The 20,742-nt window shown below is 37.3% G+C and overlaps 1 protein-coding gene across 3 annotated transcripts in view; it reads right to left on the bottom strand.

The window, feature by feature from the left end:
- Positions 1 to 20,742, bottom strand: part of MON2 (MON2 homolog, regulator of endosome-to-Golgi trafficking) — a 137,191-nt gene that overhangs the window by 93,262 nt on the left and 23,187 nt on the right. For 2 of the 3 annotated variants that reach the window (XM_003926513.4, XM_003926512.4), the window contains exons 3-7: positions 14,985 to 15,112; positions 13,870 to 14,001; positions 3,071 to 3,200; positions 1,532 to 1,629; positions 739 to 864 (exon numbers count right to left, since the gene is read on the bottom strand). In XM_003926513.4, coding sequence (XP_003926562.1) covers positions 739 to 864; positions 1,532 to 1,629; positions 3,071 to 3,200; positions 13,870 to 14,001; positions 14,985 to 15,112 — 614 coding nt within the window. Of the gene's footprint in view, positions 1 to 738; positions 865 to 1,531; positions 1,630 to 3,070; positions 3,201 to 13,869; positions 14,002 to 14,984; positions 15,113 to 18,182; positions 18,264 to 20,742 lie in introns of all 3 variants that reach the window. The other variant, XM_074402829.1, reaches the window with a different exon arrangement.

Here is a 20,742-nt window from a genome sequence, read left to right as displayed (position 1 = left end):
CCTCTGCCTCATGGGTTCAAGTGATTCTCCTCCCTCAGCTTCCTGAGTAGCTAGGACTAGAGGCATGTACCACCATGCCCAGCTAATTTTTTTGTATTTTCAGGAGAGACAGGGTTTCGCCCTGTTAGCCAGGACGGTCTCGATATCCTGACCTTGCAATCTGCCTGCCTTGGCCTCCCAAAGTGCCGGGATTACAGGTGTGTTTTTTTGTTTTTCTTGAGACAGAGTCTCGCTCTGTCGCCCAGGGTAGAGTGCAGTGTCGCCATCTCAGCTCACTGCAACCTCCACCTCCCAGCTTCAAGCAATTCTCCTGCCTCAGCCTCCCGAGTAGATGGACTACAGGCACTCATCACCATACCAGGCTAATTTTTGTATTTTTGGTAGAGATGGGGTTTCACCATATTGGCTAGGTGGGCCTCAAACTCTGGATCTTGTGATCCACCTGCCTCAGCCTGCCAAAGTGCTGGGATTACGGGCGAGAGCCACTGTGCCCAGTCTTTTTATTTTATTTTCTATACTGATAGTGTCTCACTGCATTGCCTAGGCTGGTCTTGAACTCCTGGGCTCAAGCAATCCTCCTATCTCAGCCTCTCAAAGTGTTGGGATTACAGGCGTGAGATACTGAGTCTAGTTTCTTTGCAACTTTTAATATGGAAAAAAAGTACACATTGCTTTCATTAAAAATATCTGTAAAACAATTAAGATTAACTTTGTCACAAGATACTATAAATGGCTTACTTGTAAAAAGACCTGTGGAAAATCATTCAGGACTGACTCAAGTAATTCAAGGCCAAACGTCCGAGTCATTTCTGTCATGCCCACTAGCCAATAAGGAGCATCAGCATTAACCAACTGACAAAGATCCTGGGAAAATAAATCCAACAATTTAATGTGCTAGAATTAAGTGTGCTTTTCAAAACTCACAGTTCATAAATCTTTAAAAAGAAAAAACCTCTCTTCTTATATAACACGTTTTCCTCTTAGAAACTAAGCACTGGTAATTCCAATTTTGCCAAATTATATAACTGATAGATTATATAAGTAAATTTATAAAGAATCATATAACTACTGACAATACACGGAGACAGTAAATGAAAAAAAATAAGCTTTTAATCCAAAGCAATAATATTTTCAGTACAAATTAATCTTGTTTTACCTAAAATTATTCATGACAAGCAATATCAATGAAAAAATCAGTTTTCTATGTATCAAATTATATTACACAGACCAAATTTATTACCTAAATTTTCCTTGTTTAAAGAAACCTTTTTTGTGTGTGATTAGTTCTTTCTGATATATCTGTTTTCCAGTTCTGGGTTTAATTCATTTTATTTTCTTAAGATGCGTCATAATGTTTTATCATGTTAATCAGCTATAAATATACAAGTTGTGCTTTAGAACTATTTTAATACAACCTTTGACATAGTTTCAAAAAAACTGACATTAAAAAAATTCAACACAAAATCCCAAAATCAAAAATTCACACAAAACTATATTTTAGAATAAAAATTACTTTTATCAACTAAAATACCTGGAAAAGCATATATGCATCTTTAGCACAAGGTTTGAGGGTACTGACAGATCTTCTGTTACTATTTCCTTGTACCAGTACTGGTTGTTCTACAATATCTGCAATCAAAACAGGATGGGTTTTAGGAGCTCATAATGGCCTTTATTAAATTATATATTCTGTTTAAAAGATACATTTAAAATAAATATTTGTTAATATAAATTGTAATTATAATTTCAGAATTATAATTTCTAATTTTAATTATAACATATGCCTCCAAAACAAAAAAAATGGGGATCATTTTTACACCAAATACCACAAAAATCACTCTTTGCTACCTTACATTCACTCTAATAAGCTGGGTATCTGTGTCCATACATTTGGTTTCCCAGCCTCCCTTTTTTCAGCCCCTATTATTTCATGGATTTAAAATTCAAGCGATCTTTAAATGTGCTTTTAAATCTCAAACAAACATATAAACTTCTACCTATGGTTAACTCCTCTACCATTTCACTACCTTCAAGAGAATTACTGCTTGATCTGCTACTATTGCCATATCAGTTACAGATATTCAACAGCTAAGAATCAGCTAGGCTGGTGTCTCCCAGCTCAGCATTTCTTTAACTGATAGTAAAAATACCATTCTCTGCAAGTTATGACAGTCCGTTTTGAATAAATATTGACTTAATGACTAATTGAAAAGAAAGAAATTCTAAGTATTTCTACCTTGCCATAAAGTATTAAATGGCATATTAGCCTTAGAGATATACAACTAAAGCTACCAATCCAGGAATTTTATTGAGGTTATGAATGTATATTACATTCAAACTGGGGAACTGCCCTGTGTTATTACAATATGACTTTTAATATTTTAACCAAATGGGACACATTATAAGATTAATTCATTAACATTTCAAACTATTATAATTCTACCTGCATTTTTCCCCAAGAAAAAAATAAAGAAAAAACAATATAACAAAATGGAAAAATTCTAATAAAGGTATTTGATACAAATATTTAAAAATTAATTTTTATATTATTTAAATGTTCTTAACATGTGTTAGCACACACAGACAAAAATGTATGAGGGAAGCCCACTCTTGGAAATTTATCCTAAAGGAATAATTCAAAAAGATATGTAGGAAACCACCCAAAACAGTTATAAAATACTAAACAGAATACAAGTGTCCACTAGGAGACTTGTTCAGTTAAATCACAGAATTAGAGAATTTTAAAGCAATCATTAAAATTTAAATTATGAGGATGAGTAATAACATGAAGAACTCATAGAATGTAATATTTGGTTAAAAAATACACATAATGCAATACTTGGTTTAAAATGTGAAATTACCATATTTAACACAAAATTATGCACAGACTAGAAATAAACATGGAAAACAAAGAGCCTATTCTGTAGAGTGATCAAATTGTAAAGAATTTATATTTTAAGTTGCCATTATTGACATAGTAATGTTGACCATTTCAGCAAAGGCTGAAAGCTAATAAAAATGAAATAATGCAAGAACTACACACAAAGTAAAACAACTTTTAGAACTTTACCTCTGTGTCGTTCATCTTCAGCAACCATCCTCTCAAAAACAACAGTAACAACTTGTCGCACTGTAGCAGCAGCTGTATTATTTGTAATATTATCTTTTGTGAAATGTAGTCGAAAACAAAGAACAATTGCCTGAAAACACAATTTTCATTTGGTGTGAAATAAGACTGAAGAGCAAGCCCATTATCTTTATTTTATCAGATGTAACCACAAATTTAATAATTTATGTTTTTGGTTGTTTCAATCACCAATATGAAGAGTCCCACCATTTTGTACAATAAATTATAAAACCCTCAGATTTTGAAGTCATTCAAGCTCTCTGTAAATATATAGCCACAGAAAATTAGCTATAGTAATGTGAAACATACCTTTTAAAATTTGGTTAACACCTAGATAATAACATATTATGCTTGTATTTCCCCAGAATGACTTGCTTTGCAAATAACAAGAACTCAAAGTTTCTTGTATCACTTAATCATCTGGAGAAGCTATGTGACTGCTAAGCATGTAAATAAAATTATGAAACTTTTAAAAAGGAGTCTTTTTTTCTTTTAAAATTCAAGTTTATTAAGGTGAAATTTATATACAATAAATTATAGAATCCCTTAAAATTATATAATTTGATGAGTTCTGACAAACATGTGGGCCCAAGAAACTGGCCACAATTGAGAAACAGAGTATCTCCCATTACCCCCAAAGTTTTCTTGTGCTCCTTGCCATCCATCTCTTCCTCTACCCTTGGCCCCAGGCAAGCACTCCTATGCTCTTTTCACTGCAGATGAGGGGGCATTTTCTATGATTTTTATATAAACAGATTAATTCAGTATGTGCTCCTTTGGGCCCGGCTTCTTCCACTTAGAATAATATTTGTGAAATTCGTCCACGTTGTTCTGCGTATCAGTAGTTTGTACCTTTTATTACCAAGTATCATTCCATGGTACGAGTACACTATATTTTGCTTATCCATTCACCTGCTGGTGAATGTGTGGGCAATTTTCCAGGTTCTGACTATTGTTTTTTTTTTTTTTTATTGCATTTTAGGTTTTGGGGTACATGTGAAGAACATGCAAGATTGTTGCATAGGTACACACATGGCAGTGTGGTTTGCTGCCTTCCGTCCCCTTGCCTGTATCTGTCATTTCTCCCCATGCTATCTCTTCCCACCTCCCCACCCCCGTCCCTCCCCCATTTCCCCCCAATGGACCCCAGTGTGTAGTGCTCCCCTCCGTGTCCATGTGTTCTCATTGTTCAACACCCGCCTATGAATGAGAATATGCGGTGTTTGATTTTCTGCTCTTGTGTCAGTTTGCTGAGAATGATGGTTTCCAGGTTCATCCATGTCCCTACAAAGGACGTGAACTCATCGTTTTTGATGGTTGCATAATATTCTATGGTGTATATGTACCACATTTTCCCTATCCAGTCTATCATCGTTGGGCATTTGGGTTGGTTCCATGTCTTTGCTATTGTAAACAGTGCTGCTATGAACATTCGTGTGCATGTGTCCTTATAGTAGAATGATTTATAATCCTTTGGATATATACCCAGTAATGGGATTGCTGGGTCAAATGGGATCTCTGTAGGCAAGGACTTCATGACCAAAACGCCAAAAGCAATGGCAACAAAAGCCAAAATAGACAAATGGGACCTAATCAAACTCCACAGCTTCTGCACGGCAAAAGAAACAGTCAGTAGAGTGAATCGGCAACCAGCAGAATGGGAAAAAATTTTTGCAGTCTACCCATCTGACAAGGGGCTGATATCCAGAATCTACAATGAACTAAAACAGATCGACAAGAAAAAAACAAACAAGCCCATTCAAAAATGGGCGAAGGATATGAACAGATACTTTACAAAAGAAGACATACAGGAGGCCAACAAACATATGAAAAAATGCTCATCATCACTGGTCATTAGAGAAATGCAAATCAAGATCCGACTTTCAAGATGGCCGCCTAAGAACAGCTCAGGACTTCAGCTCCCAGTGAAAGTGCAGAGGGTGAGTGGACGCCGCATTTCCAGACGAACTCTTATTGCCCACAGACCAGGAGATACCCAGGCAGAGGGGTCGCCAGCGTCGCAGTCCCAGCCGGTGCGGCTGTTTTGGCCCCCGCGGGGCTGATTCCGCCCGCGCGGCTGCTGTGACCACTCCCTGTTGCTGCGGTTCTCCGTACAAAAGCCACTGGTCTGGGAGCCCTCTTAGCTGGCGAGCAGAGCCCTGAGACGGCAGAATAGCCCATTCATCTGAAATAGCGAGCCAGGCCAGGAGATTCCTAGGCAAAAAATCCGCCAGGAGCCGGCGCCGCGGTTCGAGCCGACTCCCTGAGTCGCAGCACGGGAGATCCCGGCGCCTTTTCAACAAGCGACCGGAACGCGGGGTCGATCAACTTAAAAGAAAAGACTCTGAGTCAGGGAGCCAGGTGATCAGGCTCGGCTGGTCCCACCCCTCCACCCCCAACAACAACGAAAACAAAAACAGTAATTGGAAACCCTCTGGGTTGAGCCCTTCAAACCAAGCACAGCTGAACCAGGACGGCCCGGCTCCGTGGGGGAGGGGCTTCCGCCATTACTGAGACTCTCCACCGCTACAGAGGCAGGCTGCCGTTGCCGAGGCAACCCGCCGTTGCCGAGGCAACCTGCCACAACAGAGAGAGTCCGCCATAACAGAGGCGGGGCCACCATTGCCCAGACAGTTCTAACTACGCCCATATAAAAAGGACTACAGGGAAGAGCTCAGGGCAGCTGGGCGGAGCCCACAGCAGCTCAGCAAAGCCCCTGCGGGCAGGCAGAGGCTAGGCGTGCTGCTAGCTGGGCGGGTCCGACCTGAAAAAAAAAACATAAAAAAAGGCAGTAGTGCAACGGAAACTCATAAAGCTCCAACTCCCTGGGACAGAGACAGACAACAGGTGGATAAACCCACAAAAATGGGTAGAAACAAGCTTAAAAAGGAGGAAAACTCCCGAAACCAGAACACCTCTCCTCCTAAAAGTGATCACAACTCCTCACCAGCAAGGGAACCAGACCGGATGGAGAAGGAGGGTGATGAAATGACAGAATCAGACTTCAGAAGATGGGTAGTAAGAAACTACAATGAGCTAAAAGAACATGTTCTAACCCATCGCAAAGAAAATAGGAACCTTGAAAAAAGATTGGACGAACTGCTGACGAGAATGGACAGCATAGAGAGGAGAATAAGTGAATTGATGGAGCTGAAAAACGCAACACGAGAACTTCGTGAAGCATGCACAAGCTTCAACAGCCGAATTGACCAAGCAGAAGAAAGGATATCAGAGGTCGAAGACCAACTCAATGAAATAAAAAGAGAAGGCAAGAACAGAGAAAAAAGCGCAAAAAGGAATGAACAAAATCTTCAAGAAATGTGGGACTATGTGAAAAGACCTAATCTACGTCTGATAGGTGTACCTGAATGTGATGAAGAGAATGAATCCAAGCTGGAAAATACTCTTCAGGATATTATCCAGGAAAACTTCCCCAACCTAGCAAGGCAGACCAATATTCAAATCCAGGAAATACAGAGAACACCACAGAGATATTCCTCAAGAAGAGCAACCCCAAGGCACATAATCGTCAGATTCACCAGGGTTGAAATGAAAGAGAAAATGCTAAGGGCAGCCAGAGAGAAAGGTCGGGTTACCCACAAAGGGAAGCCCATTAGACTCACAGCAGATCTCTCAGCAGAAACCCTACAAGCCAGAAGAGACTGGGGGCCAATATTCAACATCCTTAAAGAAAAGAACTTTCAACCCAGAATCTCCTATCCAGCCAAACTCAGCTTCATAAGTGAAGGAAAAATAAAATCCTTTGTGAACAAGCAAGCACTCAGAGATTTCATCACCACCAAACCTGCTCTACAAGAACTCCTGAAAGAGGCTCTACACATATAAAGGAACAACCAGTACCAGCCACTCCAAAAACACACCAAATGGTAAAAAAGCAGCAACGCAATCAAGAATCTGCATCAACTAACCAACAAAACAGCCAGGTAGCATCAAAATGACAGCATCAAATTCACACATAACAATACTATCCCTAAATGTCAATGGACTAAATGCCCCAATCAAAAGACACAGACTGGCAAATTGGATAAAAAGCCAAAACCCATCAGTGTGCTGTATCCAGGAAACCCATCTTACATGCAAGGATACACAAAGGCTCAAAATAAAGGGATGGAGGAAGATCTACCAAGCAAATGGAGAGCAAAAAAAGGCAGGAGTTGCAATTCTCATCTCTGATAAAATAGACTTTAAAGCAACAAAGATCAAAAGAGACAAAGAAGGACATTACATAATGGTAAAAGGATCACTGCAACAAGAAGAGCTAACGATCCTAAATATATATGCACCCAATACAGGAGCACCCAGATACATAAGGCAAGTTCTTAATGACTTACAAAGAGACTTAGACTCCCACACAATAATAGTGGGAGACTTTAACACCCCATTGTCAATATTAGACAGATCAACCAGACAGAAAATCAACAAGGATATCCAGGACCTGAACACAGACCTGGAATGAGCAAACCTAATAGACATTTACAGAACTCTCCACCCCAAATCCACAGAATATACATTCTTCTCAGCACCACATCACACCTACTCTAAAATTGACCACATAATTGGCAATAAATCACTCCTCAGCAAATGCAAAAGAACAGAAATCATAACAAACAGTCTCTCAGACCACAGTGCAATCGAGTTAGAACTCAGAATGCAGAAACTAACTCAGAACCGCACAGCTTCATGGAAACTGAACAACTTGCTCTTGAATGTTGACTGGATAAACAATGAAATGAAGGCAGAAATAAAGATGTTCTTCGAAACCAATGAGAACGAAGACACAACATACCAGAATCTCTGGGACACATTTAAAGCAGTCTCTAGAGGAAAATATATAGCAATGAGTGCCCACATGAGAAGAAAGGAGAGATCTAAAATTGACACCCTATCATCAAAATTGAAAGAGCTAGAGGAGCAAGATCAAAAAAACTCAAAACCTAGCAGAAGACAGGAAATAACTAAGATCAGAGCAGAACTGAAGGAAATAGAGACACAAAAAACTCTTCAAAAAATCAATAAATCCAGGAGCTGGTTTTTTGAAAAGATCAACAAAATAGACAGACCACTAGCCAGATTAATAAAAAAGAAAAGAGAGAATAACCAAATTGATGCAATAAAAAACGATAAAGGGGATATCACCACAGATTCCACAGAAATACAAACCATCATCAGAGATTATTACAAACAACTCTATGCACATAAACTAGTAAACCTGGAAGAAATGGATAAATTCCTGGACACCTGCAACCTCCCAAGCCTAAACCTGGAAGAAGCCGAAACCCTGAATAGACCAATAACATGGTCTGAAGTCGAGGCAGCAATAAAGAGCCTACCACCCAAAAAAAGCCCAGGTCCAGATGCGTTCACAGCTGAATTCTACCAGACATACAAGGAGGAGCTGATACCATTCCTTCTGAAACTATTCCAGACAATCCAAAAAGAGGGAATCCTTCCCAAATCATTTTACGAGACAAACATCATCCTGATACCAAAACCCGGCAGAGACTCAACAAGAAAAGAAAATTTCAGGCCAATATCCATGATGAACATAGATGCAAAAATCTTCAATAAAATACTGGCAAACCGATTGCAACAGCATATCAAAAAGCTCATCCACCATGATCAAGTAGGATTCATCCCGGGGATGCAAGGCTGGTTCAACATACGCAAGTCCATAAACGTAATTCACCACATAAACAGAACCAAAGACAAAAACCACATGATTATCTCGATTGATGCAGAGAAGGCTTTTGACAAAATTCAACAACCCTTTATGCTAAAAACCCTCAATAAACTAGGTATTGACGGAACGTATCTCAAAACAATAAAAGCTATTTACGACAAACCAACAGCCAATATCATACTGAATGGGCAAAAACTGGAAGCATTCCCTTTGAAATCTGGCACTAGACAAGGATGCCCTCTCTCACCACTCCTATTCAATATAGTACTGGAAGTTCTAGCCAGAGCAATCAGGCAAGAAAAAGAAATAAAGGGTATCCAAATTGGAAAGGAGGAAATCAAATTGTCTCTATTTGCAGATGACATGATTGTATATCTGGAAGACCCCATCATCTCAGCCCAAAATCTCCTGAAACTGATAAACAACTTCAGCAAAGTCTCAGGATACAAAATCAACGTGCAAAAATCACAAGCATTCCTATACACCAGTAATAGACTTCAAGAGAGCCAAATCAAGAACGAACTGCCATTCACAATTGCTACAAAGAGAATAAAGTACCTAGGAATACAACTAACAAGGAACGTAAAGGACCTCTTCAAGGAGAACTACAAGCCATTGCTCAACGAAATAAGAGAGGATACAAACAGATGGAGAAACATTCCATGTTCATGGTTAGGAAGAATCAACATCGTGAAAATGGCCATACTGCCCAAAGTAATTTACAGATTCAATGCTATTCCCATCAAGCTACCAATGACCTTCTTCACAGAACTGGAAAAAAACACCTTAAACTTCATATGGAACCAAAAGAGAGCCCGCATAGCCAAGTCAATTCTAAGCAAAAAGAACAAAGCGGGAGGCATCACACTACCGGACTTCAAACTATACTACAAGGCTACAGTAATCAAAACAGCATGGTACTGGTACCAAAACAGAGATATAGACCAATGGAACAGAACAGAGGCCTCACAGGAAATACAACATACCCACAACCATCTGATCTTCGACAAACCTGACAAAAACAAGCAATGGGGAAAGGACTCCCTGTTTAATAAATGGTGTTGGGAAAACTGGCTAGCCATGTGCAGAAAGCAGAAACAGGACCCCTTCCTGACACCTTACACCAAAATTAACTCCAGATGGATTAAAGACTTAAACATCAGACCTAATACCATAAAAACCCTAGAAGAAAATCTAGGCAAAACCATTCAGGACATAGGTGTAGGCAAGGACTTCATGACCAAAACGCCAAAAGCAATGGCAACAAAAGCCAAAATAGACAAATGGGACCTAATCAAACTCCACAGCTTCTGCACGGCAAAAGAAACAGTCAGTAGAGTGAATCGGCAACCAACAGAATGGGAAAAAATTTTTGCAGTCTACCCATCTGACAAGGGGCTGATATCCAGAATTTACAAAGAACTAAAGCAGATCTACAAGAAAAAAACAAACAAGCCCATTCAAAAATGGGCAAAGGATATGAACAGATACTTTACAAAAGAAGACATACAGGAGGCCAACAAACATATGAAAAAATGCTCATCATCACTGGTCATCAGAGAAATGCAAATCAAAACCACATTGAGATACCATCTCACACCAGTTAGAATGGCGATCATTAAAAAATCGGGAAACAACAGATGCTGGAGAGGATGTGGAGAAATAGGAACACTTTTACACTGTTGGTGGGAATGTAAATTAATTCAACCATTGTGGAAGACAGTGTGGCGATTCCTCAAGGACCTAAAAATAGAAATCCCATTTGACCCAGCAATCCCATTACTGGGTATATATCCAAAGGATTATAAATCATTCTACTACAAGGACACGTGCACACGAATGTTCATTGCAGCACTGTTTACAATAGCAAAGACCTGGAACCAACCCAAATGCCCAACGATGATAGACTGGATAGGGAAAATGTGGTACATATACACCATGGAATATTATGCAGCCATCAAAAACGATGAGTTCACGTCCTTTATAGGGACATGGATGAACCTGGAAACCATCATTCTCAGCAAACTGACACAAGAGCAGAAAATCAAACACCGTATATTCTCGCTCATAGGCGGGTGTTGAACAATGAGAACACATGGACACAGGGAGGGGAGCACTACACACTGGGGTCTGTTGGGGGGAAATGGGGGAGGGGCGGGGGGTGGGGAGGTGGGAAGAGATAGCATGGGGAGAAATGGCAGATACAGGTGAGGGGACGGAAGGCAGCAAAGCACACTGCCATGTGTGTACCTATGCAACAATCTTGCATGTTCATCACATGTACCCCAAAACCTAAAATGCAATAAAAAAAAAAAGAAAAAAAAAAAAAAAAAAAAAAAAAAAAAGAAGGAAAGTAATCAAACACGTAAGAGACAGAAGAGAAAAAGGTTATTTAGCAGAGGAGTTTAACATAGAGCTTAACAGATTTAATAAACAAACAAACAAATGAGAAAAAAAAAAAAAAAAAAAAAAAAAGAATGACACAGTGGACTTCGATGACTTGGTGGAGGTGGGGAGGCACAAGGGACAAAAGCAACAAATACAATGCCGTGTATACTGCTCAGGCGATGGGTGCACTAGGATCTCACACATTACTAAAGAATTTACTCATGTAACCAAATACCACCTGCACCCCAATAACTTGTGGAAAATAAAATAAAATAACAAAGAAAAAAAAAAAAAAAAAAAAGAAATGCAAATCAAAACCACATTGAGATACCATCTCACACCAGTTAGAATGGCGATCATTAAAAAATCTGGAAACAACAGATGCTGGAGAGGATGTGGAGAAATAGGAACACTTTTACACTGTTGGTGGGAATGTAATTAATTCAACCATTGTGGAAGACAGTGTGGCAATTCCTCAAGGACCTAAAAATAAAAATCTGACTATTGTTAAAAAAAAAAAAAAAAAAGGCTGCTACAAACATTCACATACAAGTCACTGTGAGGACGTATGTTTTCATTTATCTTGGGTAAATATCTAGAAGTGAAATGGATGGGTCATCTGGTAAGAATAGGTTTAACTTTTTAAGAAACCACCAGTTGGCTTGGGCATCGCAGCTCACGCCTGTAATCCCAGCACTTTGGGAGGCTGAGGTAGGCGGACCACTTGAGGCCAGGATTTGAAGACCAGCATGGCCAACAAGGTGAAATCTCGTCTCTACTAAAAACACAAAAATTAGCTGGGCATGGTGGCAGACACCTGTAATCCCAGCTACTCGGGGGCCTGAGGCATGAGAATCCCTTGAACCCAGGAGGTGGAGGTTGTGGTGAGCTGAGATTGTGCCACTGCGCTCCAGCCTGGACAACAGAGCAAGACTCTGTCTTAAAAAAACAAACAAACAAACAAACAAACAAACAAAAACAAAACAAAACAAAACAAAAAAACCAAGAAGAAGAAGAAAGAAAAGACAAAGAAAAAAAAGAAACCGCAGTTTCCCATAGTGGTTTTACAATTTTACATTTCTGCCAGCAGTATGTATGAATTTAGAACTATCCTACACCCTCCATAGCAATTTTTATGATCAGTCTTTTTTCACTGCAACTATTCTAATGGATGCATAATGCTATTTCCTTATGGTTTTCATTTGTATGTCCCTAATAATAATAACACTGAACTTCTTTTCATGTGTTTGTCATCAATTTGAATATATTATTTTAGTGAAGTGTCTGTCAAAACCATTTGTCCATACTTAATTGGATTGTCTGTGTTATGAATGAATTTTAGGAGTTCTTTATATAGTCTAGATACAAGTCCTTTGTCAGATATTTCTATTTTCCCACATTCTGTGGCTTATCAAGGATTTTAGATTTTGTGCCCTAATAAATCTTTGCCTACCCCAACATCACAAAGATTTTCTCCTATTTATACTTCCAAAAGTTTTCTAGTTTTAAAAGAAGTCATTCTTGGAGAAAAACACATTTTTAGAATCAATGCCTATCACCTTAATTATATTAAAAAATTTAAGGGACGCAAGCCTTTGATACCACTGTTACTCTTTAGATTTCAACATAAAGGAAAAACACAGTACATAGTTATATAGAAGTCTTCACATTATCCAATTTTATATTATTTCTTTATATTTGATTTTTCTCATACCAAGTAAACGCATTTCCAAATTAACCAACACACTAAAATAAATCCTAAAATCAGTTCTTATTTCTTTAGTAGGTCAAATGAAAACCTTTCATAAATTTTTAAATATATGTATCAGGACGATAATTTAATAGCTAGAAACCAAGTGGAACGATATATAATAAAAAGATATACTAAAATATATACAATATTTTATATAGCCAGTATAAGCTTAAAAGAATAAAGCATTTGCAATTAAAAATCTCAATATGATGTAAGAACATCACTTGAGATAGTATATACAGCTTAATGTGATAGTATACTGTACTTCTTCATAAGCCATGCAAATTATAATAAAGCTATTACTGAGCATCTAAAAAATTCCTTAGACAATTCATTTACTGTTACGTTACTCTGTACTTTGTTCTTTACAAATATTTTATAATAAAAAACATCTTAAGAAGTAAAATAAATAATAGAATGGCTCTTATATGTTCCAAAGTGGGTGGGAGTGGGGACAAAATGATAGCCATCTTGCCTAGCAATTTAAGAAACATATTTGAACTGTATGGTTTATGTATCATATATATGTTAAATTATGGGTAGGGAGAGCTATCACAAGATATCTAAAATACTAAAGGCAGTATCTTACAACACTTTTTTTTCCTTAATTCCCTCCTTCCCTATTCTTACTCTTCTGCTACTTCCTCTCTTTTTTCTATTTCCTATTTACAACTCAAGCTGTTGGCTGGACTCAAGGGGCTTTGCTTAAGCACCCCAACATGATTTCAACTCTAATCTGAAAAAAATAAGGTGCCAACAGTTATTAACACGCAGTGTCAATCATCACAATAGTTGTAGGGAAGTTGCTTTTGATTTAAAAGGCACCAAGCTTTTCTTTCGGCCAGCTTATTCAAATAGTGTCCCAAAACATGTATGAACTCTGGCAAACAGGTTTCTTACCTTAGAAAGTGCCTCATCGTGAACTACGGTATTGGTTGTTAAAAGAACAAGAACTGTTTGAAGTAGCTTAAGTTCTTCAAGACTATTTTCCATTAGCTGCCAAAGCATGTTAATTATATTTCCAGCTGCAGTCTGTAAAACAGTTTTTTTAATTATTGTGAACAAATAAAATATAGATGTTGATGTCCCTAATTAAGAAAAGGTATACAAACCTACCTCAGTTGGAGAGGATTTCTTGATCACAATAACAAAAACCGTATTTTTAGATCTCTAGATCCAAACACGTCTCTCAAGTAATTTAGCACTTACAATCAATTAATTCTCTCCCTCAAAAAAGTAAATTTTTAAAAAATATAACAGCCAATTTGAATATACAAATAGCAGCAAGCAGTTTTGAAATACTTAGTCAAAATCGTAGCTCATTTCTACAATAATATTGATAGACTGTATATGGATATAAATAATATGGACATATGCAATTTATGAGTCTGCTGTTTCAGACACATTACTTCATCTACAGCATGTTACAGAAAAAAATGCAACCCATATTAATAACACATTGGCACACTCAATTAAATCTGACATTATTTAAGATGATAAATTAACAGCAAAACACTTATTACTTCTATTATAGTACTTATAGAGTACAAAATTAAGATAACACCATTAAATTTGAGACCAAAATGCAGATTCATGGTTAAGAATTTTTTTAAAAATTTTTCCATCATAATGTTAGATACAAACAATATGTTTAAGTTAATGAAAAACAAATTATTGCTCCACATAATCTAGGAAGGAGAGTTATGATCTTCCCTTCTCTTTGTAAAAGAAAAATTAAATAACCAATTAAATTGAAAACTTGCTTGAGTCTCAAAATTTTCATCTATATTACTGAATGGTGACTTCTTAGATTACAAATGACTTGAAAAAATAACTGTTTGTGAATGTGTAATGAGGAGAAGATTTGACAGTATTTTTAAATAAAGCTGTTTTCTCCAAGCACACTGCTATTCCTAAAATAGTTTTATATTAAATCTCAGGTATGCTTCATTCTCCTTTCATGAAAGCTCCTGATTCAACTCTTAGGTGCAGTTTAGATAAAATCTTTGTATTACCTCAGACACGACTTCATGTGACATGAGTCTCTGAATAGCAGCCAAACACAGCTGAGTGATCTTCGGTTCCTTGGTTCCACAACCCATTAAAAAAGGCTGTACAACCTCTGAGCTGTTCTCTTTCAGTGCTTCATTTAGAACACATATAAAGTAAATTATCAAAATTAATCTATAATTAAGAACGCATTTTTATATAATTACAATCAGTAATAGTTATCTTAATAAAAATTACTTTATGTAAAATAAATACCAAAACAAAAATCAAGCTTTAAAATACCTTGGACAGACACTCCGGACTCTATATCTAAACTATATGCCTGAACTACTGCTTTCCCATGCTTTTCTCCTAACACTCTGTCCTTTGGTTCTCCTCCAGCTTCTGTTACAAACTCTATTAGGACATGGAGTCTCAAAATTTCTCTCCCACCTCAAAAAAGCACTGTTTCTTCATACACTGCAGGAGGGAAAACATAAATGAGAATTCCCACCCTAGAATAGAATCATTAAAGATAGTACATACATCATCCCCACAATACTTGTAAATGAATACTTAGAAATTTCCTAGAATTTTACTATATGCCTTGAATTTAAACAGCCCTAATTTCGCCAAGAAATAAACCTATTTCATTAAATACAATAACATTACTCCTCTTATTTCTGAAACAGCCAGTTTAAATTAATTAGATGCACATGCTGTAATTTCAAACCTTAATTTAACTTCTACCAATCCAGCTCACTCAGAAGTTTTTAAGTGGCAATAAAAATGTAAGAGGTTAGAAAATGTACAAACTGAATTATACATAATTATTCATAATTTACAAAACGAAATTAAATCTATACACATTTACTGAAAGGCTACACAAAGATGGATAAGGCAGGTTTGTCATCCTTTGGGAATCTGAATAAATGACATAGAACTGCAAGTCGAGAGAACATTAAACTTATAAGCGAGATTTATTATTAAAAGAACTAACTCTATCAGTTGTTTTTTGAGGCAAGACATGCAATAAAGACATATAAATTTAAGTTTTAAAATGCTTTTCAAAAGAAATTCACACAAAGTCATCCAGAATCACCATTAAAAATGTAAAACCAGTGTTAACACAAATTTTATAATTTAAATCCTCACCTTCTTCTTCCAAAGCTCTCTTTATGGTATAGTAAATGAAGACTACGACTTCCTACAGCCTGCTCTGCAAAGTCCCTCAGTACGCCAGCATAAATTACTGATTTAGCACAGCTAAAGATGGCAAATATAACTGGCAAAGAACAGTGTTCCCAAAAGGGCTCCCTGTCCTTACTCCCTTGCTGTCTCATACACAAAGGCTTTTATTCAAACCTAGGGACAAATTTTCCTAAATGATATGAATAATGATTAAACGATGATGACCAGAAAGCTCCTAATAAAGCTTCAATAAAATGATTAAATGTCCTACCAGATTTAATCCTGACAGAACCACTTAAGCATGATGCAACCCCTACCTCTGCTGAATACTCATTAAACATTATTCATGCATATAAAAGGCTCTCAACAGTAACCAAGTTACACTTATAATTTTTATGTGTTAATGTATGTTTCTCCTTTCAACATCACAATAATCTGAGAGTTTACAGGCTCAGCCTGATTTGGCTTTACTGATACAGTAACTAGGTAGTAAAGCCAGAATTTGAAAATATGCTGTCTTCTAACTCCTGGTTCACTCTTCTTACAACATTATGCTGCCCTTCCTTCTGGTACATAGTACGCTGATAATAATGGAAATTAAAAGAGGTCCCAGTGATTTGCACTTTAAAGTCGTCTGCCTGAAGTCTTCAGACAAATAAAGGAAAATGAACTTGTTTTCATAAAAAACAAAACAAGATGTACTTTCATAGGGTCTAGGATGCTAATGATTTTAAGGCATACCCATAATATCACAACAACAAAAAAATCAGTGCCAATCAAACTATGACACAATGCTTTCTAATCATTTAGAATTTTTCTTCACAATTTCATCCTCTGGGCCATCAACAGCACTGGGAATGAACACCTTATTTCTTGAAAGAGTACTTCACTATTGTCTCTGAGATTTTCTTCCAAGTCAACGGCAACCATTCTGCATGTTTTGATGCTGGTGCTTTTTTGATTGTACCATAAGATGGTAACAGAAAGTTTTCAACAACTATGGTGACGTTTTAAATAGCAATTAAACTCAACATATGTGGTATCAACAATGCATGCAACTCAACTGATGTGATAATAACATGAAGAACCATAACAAGTTCATGCACACATTGAAAAAGATAACTACAACATCACCTGGCTCACAGTGATTCTAAGATGCCATCAACTGCAAGATGCATACCAATCAGGGGATGTTAAAAGGTGAAAAAACTGTGCATACTAAGATCAACAAAGTAAGGTGAGTCATGGTGAAATGCCGTATACATGTCAGCTACAACCAGTTCTATCAAGCTGAGATAAGGTAGTATTAAAAATTAATTCGTTATGAATTTATTTTAATGTAATTCAAAGGAATCAAACATCTATTTCTCATCTTTTCCCTCCGAATTTATGAGAACACAATAATCAAAAAAGAAGTTTCTTTGTTATCTAGAATAAATGATCAACAAAACAATAAAATCTATTTATCTAACCAAAGTCTTTTGAAGTATACTTTGAAAAACAAAAAAGCTTCCACTGTATTGAGATTGTAATTCAGTGAGAAAAATCATAAGGAAAAAAAACACAAGGAAAAAAGTTATTGCTTTTCCTTTTTCTCTTTAAAAAGTGGTAACAGTCCAAAGAAGTATAAATTAATCTTGCTCTTCCAACTGAGAGATATCCACTCTCCACAATAACTTTAATAATACGTCAGGTAATGATAACTTTACATAAATACCTTCCTACAGACTGAGATTTTAGGAATCAAACTGAGGAAAAGGCTCTACAGCAATATAAAGAAGACATTTTACTTTAACCATTTTGTATGTCATTCCAGAAAAAAAAAGAAGCTGATTCTTTTTGATCAAAGTTATTTGTTTCTATTTTCATTAAAACACAAAAATAGGTTATGGAGAAGGATAAAAGAAGAAGTTTATTTTCCACCTAAGTCCCTCAGTAAGTGTAACTCTTTAACAGAGTAACACTGTGTGTTGGATAAATATTGTATTTCCGAATTATGTAACTGTGAGATCAAATGATGCACTTTCACACACCTGAAAGAGGTCCACCAGGTCCCCATATCCTAAGAGTTTCCTTGCTCTGAGCAGTTTCACTGCATAATTGCAGTTTTTATCCTGGAAAGAAAGAATTAAACTAGGATACCCCACTATGAATCATATTAACAGGGGTTAATAAAAATTTTATTGTGAAAAATTTTAACAGCTATTAAAGAATAAACTTCAATTCTTGTGAAAGAGAGAAAATATGACTTAGATATTACTTTGATACTCAAATTGCTTAAAATCTAGTTCTGGGCAAGACTGATAATCCTAACAACATTAAAAAATATTTTAAGGCCGGGCGCGGTGGCTCAAGCCTGTAATCCCAGCACTTTGGGAGGCCGAGGCGGGTGGATCACGAGGTCAAGAGATCGAGACCATCCTGGTCAACATGGTGAAACCCCATCTCTACTAAAAATACAAAAAATTAGCTGGGCATGGTGGCGCGTGCCTATAATCCCAGCTATTCAGGAGGCTGAGGCAGGAGAATTGCCTGAACCCAGGAGGTGGAGGTTGCGGTGAGCCGAGATCGTGCCATTGCACTCCAGCCTGGGTAACAAGAGCAAAACTCCGTCTCAAAAAAAAAAAAAAAAAATTTAGCTGAGCACAGTGGCTCACACCTGTAATCCCAGCACTCTGGGAGTCCGAGGCAGGTGGATCACAAGGTCAGGAGTCCAAGACCAGCCTGGCCAACATGGTGAAACCACATCTCTACTAAAAATATAAAAATCAGCTAGGCCTGATAGCGTGTTCCTGTAATCCCAGCTACTTGGGATGCTAAGGCAGGAGAACTGAACCTGGGCCTGGGAGGTGGAGGTTACAGTGATCCAAGATTGTGCCACTGCACTCCAGTCTGCGCTACAGAGTGAGACTCTGTCTCAAAAAAAAAATTTCGAAAGGTCTGAAAATATATTCAAATGATTCAAGAATGAGGACAAATAAAAGCCTAGGCAGTTTCACATTAAAAGCACATTACAGGAAAAGGAAGGGCTATTTAACAAATGACGTTGGTTCATTGGTTAATAATTTTGCAAAAGAAAAAATCAAAATCCTCACATTACCCTACATATTATTAATTAAGAAAAAAAATCAAAAATCTTCTTTTGTAGAGCTACAAAAGAAATAAGAAAAATTAGTTAGATTATGTAAAACTGAAAGGCACCTAGATTAAAAAAAGCAAAGGGTAAAAGGCCTGGAAAAAATATGATATAAACATGATGCAAGGTTAATATTTTCCTGTATCAATAGCTCAAGCAATTTGACAAGGAAAAAACAAAAGTTTAAAGAAATGAATATAAATTTTTAAAAAAGAATAATTTAACACAGAGAAAAATGATCAACATCTAGTGAAAGTGAGAAGTCATGCCCCAGTACTGTGGCTTATGCCTATAATCCCATTGCTTCCAGATGCTGAGGTGGGCGGTTTATGAGTTCAGGAGTCCGAGACCAGCCTGACCAAGATCATGAAATCCCATCTCCACTAAAAATACATTAGCTAGGCATGGTGGCGAGTGCCTGAAGTCCCAGCTACTTGGGAGGCTGAGGCAGAAGAGTCGCTTGAACCCAGGACGTGGAGGTTCCAATGAGCCAAGATTGTGCCACTGCACTCAGCCTGGGTGATACTTCAAGACTCCGTATCAACAAAAGAAAAAGAGGAAAGACCTGAAACTAAGATACTATGAGAAGAAATCAGCAACACAGTGAAACCCCGTCTCTACTAAAAATACAAAAAAAATTAGCCAGGCGTGGTAGCACCTGCCTGTAGTGTTAGCTACTCAGGAGGCTGAGGCAGGAGAATCGCTTGAACCTGGGAGGCGGAGGTTGCAGTAAGCCGAGATCGCACCACTGTACTCCAGCCTGGGCAACAGAGCAAGATTCCATCTCAAAATAATGATAATCATCATCATCATCATCATCATCCTGGCAAGAAGGCTATAAAAATATGCTCATTTACTGTTGGCAAAGGTACAAACTTTCATCTTTTTGGAAAGCAGTATGTTGACATATTCTAAGAATTTTAGGCCAGGCGTGGTGGTTCACGCCTATAATCCCAGCACTTTGGGAGGCCGAGACGGGTGGATCATGAGGTCAAGAGATCCAGACCATCCTGGTCAACATGGTGAAACCCTGTCTCTACTGAAAATACAAAAATTAGCTGGGCATGGTGGCGCATGCCTGTAGTCCCAGCTACTCGGGAGGCTGAGGCAGGAGAATTGCTTGAACCCAGGAGACAGAGGTTGCGGTGAGCAGAGATCGCGCCATTGCACTCCATCCTGGGTAACAAGAGTGAAACTCCCGTCTCAAAAAAAAAAAAAAAAAAAAAAAAAAAAAGAATTTTAGACATATTCATACTCTTTATAATCCCACTTCTAGCAGTTATTAAGAAATAATTCTAAATGCTGAAACATACCTAACATTAAGAAAATCGTTAAACTACATTTGCCGAAATATCATATAGCAATTTTTTTAAATTTTATTTTTATTTATTTTCTTTTTCTAAAAAAATATACTTTAACTTCTGGGATACATATGGTTTGTTACATAGGTATACACA

The sequence above is a fragment of the Saimiri boliviensis genome, chromosome 7, assembly GCF_048565385.1.
Source record: "Saimiri boliviensis isolate mSaiBol1 chromosome 7, mSaiBol1.pri, whole genome shotgun sequence".
NCBI classification, from domain to species: Eukaryota; Metazoa; Chordata; class Mammalia; order Primates; family Cebidae; genus Saimiri; species Saimiri boliviensis.
The sequence above is the reverse complement of the archived record's forward strand: the minus strand, read 5'-3'. Positions and strand labels throughout refer to the sequence as shown.